At 35.1% G+C, this 12807-nt stretch overlaps 1 protein-coding gene across 12 annotated transcripts in view; it reads left to right on the forward strand.

Annotated features, from left to right (window-relative positions):
• SNTG1 (syntrophin gamma 1) overlaps positions 1–12807 on the forward strand; it is a 222200-nt gene that overhangs the window by 147420 nt on the left and 61973 nt on the right. For all 12 annotated transcript variants that reach the window (XM_087961717.1, XM_087961721.1, XM_087961719.1 and 9 more), the window contains 2 exons: positions 1098–1227; positions 12165–12203. In XM_087961717.1, the coding sequence (XP_087817843.1) occupies positions 1098–1227; positions 12165–12203 (169 nt within the window). The remainder of the gene's footprint in view (positions 1–1097; positions 1228–12164; positions 12204–12807) is intronic.

The following is a 12807-nucleotide window of genomic DNA, read 5'->3' on the forward strand; positions in this document are numbered from 1 at the left end:
CAGCAATAAGTGACACCACTAAATTTGGTGCAAATTTTATGTGCTCTATGTAGAATGTATAGAATTTAAATGTTATTTTTAGTTGACTTCTATCACCAATTACATTTTTAGTAATAGTAGGTGAATTACACTTTTATCTTATTGAAGGCCTTGAAGAGCTGAAAGCATTGGGTCAAAATGAGGCTGGACTCCAGCAAGTCAAAATAATCATGTATGGGGGAATGTTGCCTCAGGGTGCCAATAGTTTTTATTATAGTTGTCTGTTTCTTAAAACATTTTTATTGTTTTGTCAGCTGGTCTGGTTATGGCTCATGTATGAGCCACTGTATGAGTCGTATAAATGGGTGGGTGGATGAAATGTACTTAGTGAGTATAGATGATTTGGCATCCTTCAATTGAAACAAAAGATAAGACAAAGAATTTTAAAGACTGTATAATTCAAATGTAAATAGAAGAAAATAAATACAAATAAAATATAATTATAAATAAATATAAGCAAACTTCCCAACTGTACTTCTTGCTTAAAAAGTAATTTGATCTGTTTTAATTTTAGAAATGAAAATTTGTTATTTAGACATCTACGTAATATTTATGTAGAAAAATTGTGGTCTTAGTCATAATTAAGATCCTTGCAAAAAGTATGCCTCTTTACTCATGGAGAAAGATATCACTGACACTGTATAGATCTATAAAATTCCCTCCAAAATGATACAGGTAACTCTGAGTCAAAATCAGTAGACTCAGACTATACCACAATATCTGAAAAATACCTTGTACTGGCCGTTACAGTTTCTACAATCTGCCAAACTCCTACATTTTCAAGCTTCTTGTGTAAGAAAAGCAGCAGTGTAAGCAATTTGTATTCAGCTAGTCCTACATGATTTGCCAAATTTTATCTCATCATATGCCATGTAAAAGTGCTAAATATAAAAAGAATCATATAATAATAGTTTAAAAAATAGCAAGAGTTGGTGTCTAACTTGTATTGTGAAAAGTATATAATGGAGATGAATTTGTTCTGCAATATTTATTAAATTGGTAATATTAAATTGGCAGTGTTGGAATAGATCCCAAGTTAATCTATTTCATGTTTACAGACAAAATGCATTCCAAGTTGTTGCTGTGGATGGCATTTGCAGTGGAATAATTCAGTGTCTATCTGCTGAAGACTGTATTGATTGGCTGCAAGCAATAGCGATTAATATCTCCAATCTCACAAAGCACAATGTAAGTATATTTCTTAGAGGTTTATCGTATTTCCCACATATATTTGATCCCAATTCTCATAAGTGCCTCACAGGCCAAGTGCCGAATATTATGTGCATCAATTTTGATTAAAGCTTCCCCAGAGATGTCTACTCAAGTTCATTAGCAACTCAAATTCTGTGAAAATTCATTGAAAAACAAATCTTATCTTCACAATCATTTTATGATTATTAGTATTGCTTCCTTTTCATAATCCAAACTAGAGCTGAAAATAAAACTAGATCAAATTTGGCTTCTTTATTTTGTAGTCCTAGGAGACTCTCTCTGAGATAGATTCCTAGATTTATTTGCTTTACATTGTGAGTTCAGAACAATGGAATAAATTTAAAAACCAGGTGAGCAAGTTCATGCTGTATAAACTTGTTCAGTCAATACTATGGAATCAACAGATAAAATCAAATGTTTGCATTTGATTCATTAGATCAGATACATTATAATGTAAATAGTCAACTATTGGTCAAACTTACCTTAGTTCCTATTTCTTATATCTACATTGTCATCTCTATTTATTTATTTTATCCTTTTCAAGTTTTTCACTTCTCTGATCCTCCACTTCTTTAGGTCTTGTTCAATATCCCCAAACCAGAAATTTAGAGTCTAAAGTAATTGAGTTTAAAATATTTGTTTTTACCAGTCCTTCTTGTTATATATATATATTTTTAACTGCAGCCTACTAACTCTATATAAATGGAAGTATTATTTTCTATATTTTACTTAATTTATTATCAAATGTTCTCTATCTGAAAGCATTTAAAATTAATGCTGGGAATCCATTGAGAAATTGTATATTTCATGGAAATTTATATCCTCTTACAAAGCACTTTATTAATACTGAAAATTTGATGTATTGTAGAAACATGAGAAACATATAATTTGTCTGCCATATGCAAAGTTTATGCTACGCAAGCCAGTTACATTATTACTTATTCATCCATATAATGCTGCCTCTATATCTGACTATACATTTCTAACCTTTATGCTTATGCTAAAAAAAATTATGTTATTAATTTTAACTTGTGTTCCAGGCTATTTTTGATATTCATAATAATAAGTTTCTCACTTGTATCCAGCATTTAAAGCCAAATTACAATTGCCTCTGATTAACTCTGTAATTATAACTGTCAGCTGAAATGATGATGAATATCACATTGGTCCTAGAGGGTTTATTTTTGCAAGAACAAAACTTATTTAGTAAGCTAACATAAATTCTGCATAACATCAGTATGCTCTCACTGGTTTAAAAAAAAAAATGGGAGGAGAGAAGGGAGACAATTCACTTTGATACCATTACACTAAACATAGGATTTTAACTGTTAAAAAACAAGTAATGATCATCTTTCTTAAACCAGTAAAGATATCCCAATCAAGGAAAGAGTGCAATTTGTAAACCAGATAAAGCTATGCAGACTCGCACTGAGCATGAGCTATTATGCCAGGAAGCTACCCGAGACTGCACAGTCTCGAATATCCTATCACCCATCCCCTCCCACTGTGACTGTATGACTGTAACTTTGTCGCTTGTATCCTTATGATTTATATTGACTGTTTCCTAGTATGATTTGATTGCTTATTTGTACCTTATGACTATATTAAGTGTTGTACCTTATGATTCTTGATGAATGTATCTTTTCTTTTTATGTACACTGAGAGCATATGCACCAAGACAAATTCTTTGTGTGTCTAATCACATTTGGCCAATAAAGAATTCATTCATTCATTCATTCATTCATTCATTCAATAGGGAAGTGCAACCCAACCAGGGTCAAAGATGGAACATACCCAGATGTGGAGGGCTAAAACATCTGCAGCTACAGCAATGATTGTGAATTACTAGAATGAGGAATATCTAGCATAAAAACAGATTAAAACAATCATTAAATAAATAAAACCCATCATTTTGGTGAATTAAGAGAAATGGATTTCTGATCTACTTTTCAATTTAAACATTAGATGGCAATAGAAATCTAATAGCATAATGAATCATATTTAAGGACAAAAGCTATTACATTTAGCCACAGAATTATAGAGAAAATGCTTAACAACAATTAAGATATGATTAGATATATTTGGTATTCATCTAACTTTCAAAAGGTAGTGTTAGCACTGTTCAACATTTTTATATTTTTTGTTGGTATAAGATAATTCGGTTTAGGTCACTGATTGTGGTTTCCCTTGATATGCAATTAGAAATACTTCTGTAGCTATTAAATAAGTTCAGCTACAAAACAGGATGAACTACATTTGAATTTCATTCTTATTTGATGTTGGCAATAATGCCATTTTTCAGTATCTCAGAAGTAATAAAATCACCATAATTTATGGATTCTTGTTCCATTGAGGATTTTAGAATAAATAAATCAAGCTTTTGTAGGATTGAATAGTCTCAGCAGACTATGTTGCTCAAAAGCTATGCCAACATATCAGTCTGGGATAAACTTTATAAATTACCACTTAGCTTGACTCAGAGAATATTTTAGCTTGCTGATGTACAGAGTCAGGGTGAGTGATTATCTGCCAGTTGAAACGGCTTTACTTCATAGCATTTTTATTTCTAATGATGGCCAAAAATAATAGGATAAGAAAAGTCTGTCAAAGATGGGACAGAATTTATTCTCCCTCTTTATTGTTCAGCTGCATGACTCCAGAAACTTCTGTTATTTTTAAGAGATAAGCAACACAAAATCATGGTGGTGCTTTCATCTAGACTGAATGGTAGATAATCTGAAAAGCTGAATCTAAGAGAAGTGTAGAGTAGAGAGAAATACTTTCAGCAACCTCAGGATAAGGATAGTAAATGCAATGAAGTACTAGAAGATAGAAGATGGATATAATTCTTTATTAGCCAAGTGTGATTGGACACACAAGGAATTTGTCTTGATACAAATACTCTCAGTATACATAAAAGACAAGATACATTCATCAAGAGTCAAGAATCATAACGTACAACACTTAATGATAGTCACAAGGTACAACAAGCAATCAAATCATACTAGGAAACAGTCAATATAAATTGTAAGGATACAGGTGACAAAGTTACAGTCATACAGTCACAAGTGGGAGGGGAGGGGTGGAGTGATGAGGAGTGATGAGAAGATTAACAGTAATAGTAGTGTACAGTTTGTAAATCGTTGAACAGTGTTGAGGGAATTATTTGTTTAGCAGAGTGATGGCTTTCGAGAAAAAACTGTTCTTGTGTCTAGTTGTTCTGGTGTGCAGTGCTCTATAGCAGTGGTCCCCAACCTTTTTGTACCAGGACCGGTTTCAAGCAGAAACATTTTTCAAGGACCGGGGAGGAGAATCGAGTTGGAGTTTGCTTGCAGCGTTTCATTACCTGACTGGTAACATCTAATGTTGTTACCTAGTCGGGATGCCAGCAAACCACTAAGTTCAGGAGCGCCGGCCCTGCCTCCTCAGCCCCATCCCTCAGGTGTCTCCTCCCTCCCTCCTCAGGTGTCTGCCTGTCCTCTCTCAGTCACTCTATCGCTCCTCAGCAGCCCAGGAAGAAACGCTTCAAAGAAGCCGGGTGGGGGGTGGCTTTTCGCCACAGCTTCCCGGCCCGTTACCACCGCCGCGCTGGGTTCAATCCACAGTGCTCCATTCTACCTGCCTGCCTGCCTGCCTTCTTCGTTTCGAGCAGCTTCGGCTGATAAAAAGAGGCGAATAGTTTTATTCTCAGCGAAGCTGCTCCCAACAACCAGACAGGCAGGCAGGCAGAACGGAGCACTGTGGATTGAACCGCGAGCGGGCGGGCGGGCGGGTGGTGAAACGGGCGCCGGGAAGCTGCGCACAGGAAAGCCCCCGGCTTCTTTGAAGCAGTTTCTTCCTGGGCTGGTGGAGGAGCGAGAAGCGACTGAGAGAGCTGAGCCAGAGAGCAGGACAGGCTCGGTTGCTTCCTCCCTCCCCTTCTTTCATTTGTGTCCTTGATCCCCGATCCCAGCAGCATTCACCGAAGGCGAAGAAAGCCGCCATTTTTTTTATTTTTTTCTTTGCGGCCCGGTAAAGAGTGCTCCACAGCCCGGTACCGGTCCGCGGCCCGGTGGTTGGGGACCCCTGCTCTATAGCATCGTTTTGAGGGAAGGAGTTGAAGCAGTTTATGTCCGGGATGTGAGGGGTCTGTAAATAATTTCACAGCCCTCTTTTTGACTCATGCAGTATACAGGTCCTCGACTGAAGGCAGGTTGGTAGTAATAGTTTTTTCTGCACTCTGAAGTCTGTGTCTGTCCTGTTGGGTTGCAGAACCAAACCAGACAGTTATAGAGGTGCAGATGATAGACTCAATAATTCCTCTGTAGAACTGTATCAGCAGCTTCATGGGCAGTTTGAGCTTTCTGAGTTGGTGCAGAAAGAACATTCTTTGTTGTGCTTTTTTGATGACATTTTTGATGTTAGGTGTCCATTTTAAGTCATGTGATATAGTAGAACCTAGAAAATTAAAGGTCTCTATTGTTGATACTGTGTTGTCTAGTATTGTAAGAGGTGGTAGTATAAGAGTTTCTTTTAAGTCTACCACCATTTCTACGGATTTGAGTGTGTTCAGTTCCAGATTGTTCTGGTTACACCACGAGGCAAGTTGTACAACCTCCTGTCTGTATGTGGATTCATCGGTGTCTCAAATGAGACCAGTCATAGATTGTGATGTCAGAAGGGCTGTCAGTCTCTGATTTTCTATCTTCTGTATTATTTCATGGCCATACTCGTTTCTAAGAAGCTTCCAAATTCCTGTGCAATTACAATATGAATGCAAAACAAATTAATTTATCTCAGTGCAGACTTACAAATGTAGATACTACTGACATACTAGGTACTATTATGATTAGCCATAGGAAGGATGTTGTGCATGATGTATGTGGAAATTGTTTATCTCCAATCTAGCTCTGATTAGTCCCAGTAATGTATCTTCATATATATTATGAAGTGCCTTAAAAATATAAACCTAAAATGAGTGCCTTCAAAATATAAACCCAAAATGCTCTCAACTTTGATCGATTATTAGTATGGGTGAAAGATTAAATGCTTATTTTAAAGTGAAAGGGAAAGTTATTGTAAAATATGAAATGTAATCAGGTGTGTGTGTGTGTATGTATGTATGTTATTTTCTATATTCTAGCTTTATCTTAATTATTATTCCTGCTTGTGAAAGAACATTTTAGTCAAGCTTTTAATTAGCCTCACAATTAAAGCAATGTAACCGATATCAATTGATATTAAAATGTATGCATTTATATATTTCTCAATAATTAGTCTAAGGATTTTCAGTTTGAAACAATCTCAGCACGAAATGTAGTTGCAAGTTGTGGTGCTGCATGAACCAGATAGATGTGCAATCCTAGGCTTATCATTTTAAATTAATTTCTACCTTCCTTTGACATCTCACCTCTTGTCAATGCTCTGAAGAAAGGATTCTTCTTCACAGCAAGATCTTCAATACTACATTTACCAATGTACCTGGAAGGACTACACAGAGACAATGAGATTGAAAAAGGAAAGAAAAGAGGAAAGGCAACATTTTTCCCATCAAGGGAGATCAAACAAACCACAGGGAGAATAGGTTCTGTTATGAATGTGGCAAGGTAGGAAGCTTAGCTAAAGATTGTCAAAGTTGCCTGTGTAGATAAAAAGAATGTTAGAGGGAAGCAGAAAATAATGTTCCCTTTCTGAAAGTGTGGAGGCATATAAGGGATTAAAACTGGAGTTGCTTTCTGCAGTTGAGAAAAGCAGCTGAAGCTAGGAAGAAATGCTTCCCACTCCCACCTCCCCAAGGATATCTTCAGCTCATTGCTTCTCTCAAAGTATAGTAAAAGTTTACAATCTCAGAAACTTGAGAGAAGATAAGCTCAGTTAATCAGTTGTTCTCTCCCCCAACTCACAGTCCAGTCACAAGCATGCAAGGGATTGTTGCAGGTGTCTGGCTAATTGAGTCATACTGGCACTTTGGGAAATACGTTGATGTCCATAGACAGACTCAACCCACCAAGGCCCTTAGCCTATAAAAGTCTTGGGTATGTGCAAGAGAAAAGGAGGAACAAAACAAGTAGATAAGACACTGGGAAGCAATGTCTGGAATACACAATTACTGTATTATAGAAAGCAAGATGGGTCAACTGCCAGGACTACAAGCTAAGGACTATGTATTTATGTAGCTGTATCAATTTGCAAGAGTTGGGATTAGGAAGATGGAGTTAGCCAGAACAACAACGTAATCTGGGAGATATGTGTGCCACAATAATAAATTGTGTACAATTACCAGCTACTGTGTGATGTGTCTAGTCTTTGGAAAACAAAGAATTCTCACAATAACACCATAGGATCTTTTAAATATTGAGTTCAGTTCAAATAGGTGTTGGTAAAAAATACATGAAATTCTGAGAAATGAATACACCATACTTTAGGTAAAATTCAGAGCTTGTATCACTTGTACTTCACAACACAGCAAGGAATGCAGATTGTTGCAACATTGTGAAAATACACCATTATTGTTGGCAAAGGACCAACATTTAATATAATGGTTTCCATTTCTACTTCCACCTAAAAGGAAGGACATCACAACGATGTGATCCCCAATTTCTAACAGGACACTGTTTTATATATATATAGCAAAAGCATTTAGACTTATATACTCCCCCATAGTGCTTTATAGCACCTCTTGGATCCTCATTTTACTGACTTTGGAAGAATGGAAGCCTGAATCAACCTTGAGGCTGTTAGGATTGAACTCCTGACTGTGAGCAGAGCTAGCTTGCAATACTGCATTCTGACCACTGCACTATATACAATGTGTGTGTGTGTGTGTGTGTCTGTCTGTGTGTGTTTGTGTGTGTGTGTAAATACACACACACACACAAATATATGCGGATGCGCATGCACACACATAATCTATAATCAAAGCATTTAAACAGAATAACCTGTTTTTGTTCTTTTTAATGCTTAGGTGTTTAGAAATAGCATTTCTAATGGAGTATTCATGTTGGCCTCTGCACATTCTCTTTTCTGGGAAAGAACTGTTACTTAACTTTAATTGTGGAAATAAATGTTTATGCCTAACCAATAAATAAATGACCATTTTTATAATTGTCCTTCAAAAATAAAAACTCTTCCTCTATAGCATTTATTAAGCTCCTAAACTACATAAAGTCTAAGAACAATCATAAATTTCTAGGAAAAAAAAAACATTTTCCTGGTGTTATATAACCTATTTTAAAAAGGTATGCTCATAAGTTGTTGCCAGATCAATGATACACTTGTAAACTTATATATGTGCATGTAAACTAACTAAGAAGAATATAGGCAAATTAAAGCAATACTAAAAATTGTTTTCCATCTTTTATGCAATAATGGGTTGCAGAAGATAACAATATTATTTGGGGGCGATTTGCTTTTGTCCTTTTCTCATCAGAGATAATCTGGTTTACAAATCTGGATTGTTCCATGTAAGAAACACTCCTGCCCCCCCAATCTTTGTACAAAACAGGCAATTGTCTAAAGATACGTAGAGTTAGGTGCAACTTAGTGTCTTTTACGTTTTTGGTATATACTTGAGTTGTTTACTTTGTATTCTTAGTTCTGTTTTGTTCTATCTGTATTGTGCTTTTCTCTGGAAGTGCCTAAGGTGAAAGTATTTAGAAGTATGTTACAGTTTTCTCCAAGAAGACAGTATATTTTTAACCAGAGAATAATGTGGACTAGAATTTAATTGTGAGCTTAATAGAGACAGTATAGAAAATACATATTGACCTAGAATGAGTTCAGATCTATTTTAGATCTCAAAAGCCAGGTGAATAGCATCCTTTGGAGATTTGTTATTTTTCTCTTTTTTAAATAGTTTCTGGGAGCATGAAGCTGGGTCACATCTATTATGAGACTTTTGTATCAACATACATCCACACAAAAATCATCACAACGACGTGATCCCCAATTATAACTTCAAAAAAGGCAACTATGATCTTACAGACAACGATCTCTCATCCTTTGATTGGCAATTTCTATTCACTGGATGCAATACTGTTGAAGACCATTACAACATATTTTTACTTGAAGTCAAAAGAGTCATCAAACTATATGTACCAATAACAACTCCCAAAACCAGAAAAAACAGATTACCCATAACAATAAGGAAGCTTCAATCCAAAAAGAAATCACTTTGGTGGAAAAACAAATCTGGTCACGTTGCCAACTTCAAAAGCTGATACAAAAATTTATGCCACCAGATAAGGCTGAATGCACCGATTATCACATTAAACAAGAGGAAAACCTTCTAGGCACCAATTCCACCCGTGCTTTCTACAATTTTGTAAACAACAAACGAAAAGATTCAAGGTCCATCCCCCCCTGAAAGGACCTAATGGTAAAGACTGCAAATACAACACCATTAAAGCAAACCTCTTTAACACATTCTTTGGCTCAGTATTTGTAAACAGCAATGGATCATGCCCAGTATTTCCTAGTCAAACCACCGACAACTATAATGGTCTAATACATATCGATTTTACAGAAGACAATGTTGAAAAAGCACTACGCAATCTAAAACCATCTCTATCTATTGGACCAGATGGAATATGTGCCTGCTTCTTAAAAATGCTATCCATTGCCATAGCCAAACCTATAAGCATAATTTTTGAAAAATCTTTCAGGACCAGCTCCTTGCCAAACCTATGGTCACAAGCCACGGTCATCCCCATCTTCAAAAAGGGAGACCCCAGTCTAGTTGAAAATTACAGACCAATCTCTTTATGCTGCATCACCTGTAAAGTCATGGAATCAATTATTAACCAATCCATTATCCTCCACTTAGAGACAAACCACCTATTCTCTAATAAACAATTCGGTTTCAGAAAAACACTATCCTGTAACCTGCAACTCTTATACTGCAAAAACATATGGACTACACAACTCAGTCAGGGCAAAGCAATAGACGCAATCTACATAGACTTCTGTAAAGCCTTTGATTCAGTGGTACATGACAAACTACTACTAAAACTAAAATCTTATGGTATCTCTGGACACCTGCATAACTGGATAGAAGCATTCCTGTCAAACAGACAACAAATGGTCAAAATTGGGAATGTCCTATCAAATTCTGTACCTGTCAACAGTGGTTTCCCCCAAGGCAGTGGTTTAGGATCAACTCTCTTCATACTCTACATAAATGACCTCTGTGATCATATTAAGACCAACTGTGTTCTTTTTGCTGATGATATAAAGCTATTCAACACCATAGACAATACTGCTACCCTTCAAAAAGACCTCGACTGTGTATCAGAATGATCAAACAAATGGCAACTTCAAATCTCAACAAATAAATGCTCTGTCTTACATATTGGCAAAAAAAAAATCAGAAAATAAAATACAAGCTGAATAGTCAAGATCTTGTTGATGATCCAAACTCTGTCAAGGACCTTGGAGTACTAATCTCTAATGATCTAAGTGCTAGAGCCCATTGTAACTACATCGCCAAAAAGGCATTAAGTGTTTTAACCTAATCCTATGTAGCTTTTTCTCTGGTAATATCACACTACAAACTAGAGCATACAAAATATTTGCTAGACCAATACTTGAATACAGCTCATTAGTCTGGAACCCACATTATGTATCCAATATTAACACAGTTGAAAAAGTCCAGAAATATTTCACAAGAAGAGTTCTCCATTCCTCTACTTGTTCCAAAATACCTTATGCCATCAGACTTGAAATTGTAGACCTAGAAAACAGAACTACGCTGTCTTCGGTCCAATCTAAGTATAGTATATAAAATCATACATTGCAATGTCCTACCTGTCAATGAATACTTCAGCTTCAACCATAAAAATACAAGAGCACACAATAGATACAAACTCAAGGTTCACCGCACCAGACTTGATTGCAGGAAATACAACTTCAGTAACAGAGTGGTGAATGTCTGGAATACTCTACCTGACTCTGTGGTTTCTTCCCCAAACCCCCAAAATTTTAATTTTAGACTGTCTACTATTGACTTCACCCCTTTCCTAAGAGGTCTGTAGGGGGCGTGCATAAGCGCACCAACATGCCTACCGTCCCTGTCCTATTGTTTCTTTTTATTTTTCTTACATGTATCCATTTCATATATTCATAACTAAGTTTATACTTATACCTATTATCTTGTAAGTGATTGACAAATCAGATAAATAAATAAGTAAGTAAGTAAGTAAGTAAGTAAGTAAGTAAGTAAATAAATAAATAAATAAATAAATAAATAAATAAATAAATAAATAAATAAATAAATAAATAGTGTTTTGTTTGCATTCATCTATTCAGTATTTACCTCTCAGTCTATTTTACTTTTTCTCTGAATAAAAACATAAATTTTCTTCTGATTATTGCCATACAAAATATGAGATGTTTAGAAAAAGGTTATTTAACAGACATTTACAGAATTAAATTAATATAAAATCAAATAAACCAAAATGATATTTTAGTAAAATAATAGTAATATGCATAATAATAATGTTACATTTGATAAGAGAACATTTAAGTACAAAATTCAAGAATGACACTTTGTCAACCATCAAGATAGACCATAGTAGGAACTAAGTATGTGCATGTTAATTTTTTAATAATAAGATTATAGTAATAGAGTTGGCAAGTCCAATGAACTCCCCCTTGGCTTCATGAGAACAGAGATTGATGGTGGTCTTGAGACACTTATTCAGGTTTCAGTTTTGGTCTAGACTCAGATATCTTTTATCTCACTTGAATGTAGCTCTTTCCCATTTTTCAAAGGTTATTCCTTCTGCTCATTACACACCTTAAAATTATTTTTAAAAAGAACTACCTATTAATATATATCAGTTTCACAGAGGAAGTATATAATAATGCAATTTTGTGACTGAATCGTAATTGAATCAGTTTATTTATTAATCTATTTTTTCTTTTTACTTTTATAGATTAAAAAAATCAACAGGAATTTTCCTGTAAACCAGCAGGTAAGAGACAAATATATGTTTTGAAACCTTAATTCACAGTTGTTCTATATCAGGTAATCCTTGACTTACAACAGTTCATTTAGTAATCATTCAAAGTTACAATGGCATTGAAAAAAGTGACTTATGACCATTTTTCACACAACCATTGCAACATCTCCATGATCATGTGATCACATCCAAATGCTTCACAACTGACTCACACTTATGACGGTTGCAGGGTCCTGGGGTCATGTGATCAGCTTTTCTAACTTTCTGACAAGCAAAATCAATGGGGAAGCCAGATTCACTTAATAACCATGTTCTAACTTATCATCTGCGGTGATTCACTATTCAACTGTGTCACACAATGTTGTAAAATGGGGCAAAACTCATTTAACAAATGTCTCACTTAGCAACAGAAAATTTGGGCTCATTTCCTTTCCATTGGGCATGAATATTTATTTATTTTATTTATTTTATTTATTTATTTATTTATTTATTTATTTATTTATTTATTTATTTATTTGATTTGCCAATTGTTTACAAGATAATAAGTATAAGTGTATACATAGTTATGAATACATGAAATGGGTACATATAAGAAAAATAAAAGAATAAGAGAAAC

This window comes from Notechis scutatus, chromosome 3 (genome assembly GCF_049901735.1).
Source record: "Notechis scutatus isolate UNSWTSFEM ecotype Mainland chromosome 3, rNotScu1.2, whole genome shotgun sequence".
NCBI lineage: Eukaryota > Metazoa > Chordata > Lepidosauria > Squamata > Elapidae > Notechis > Notechis scutatus.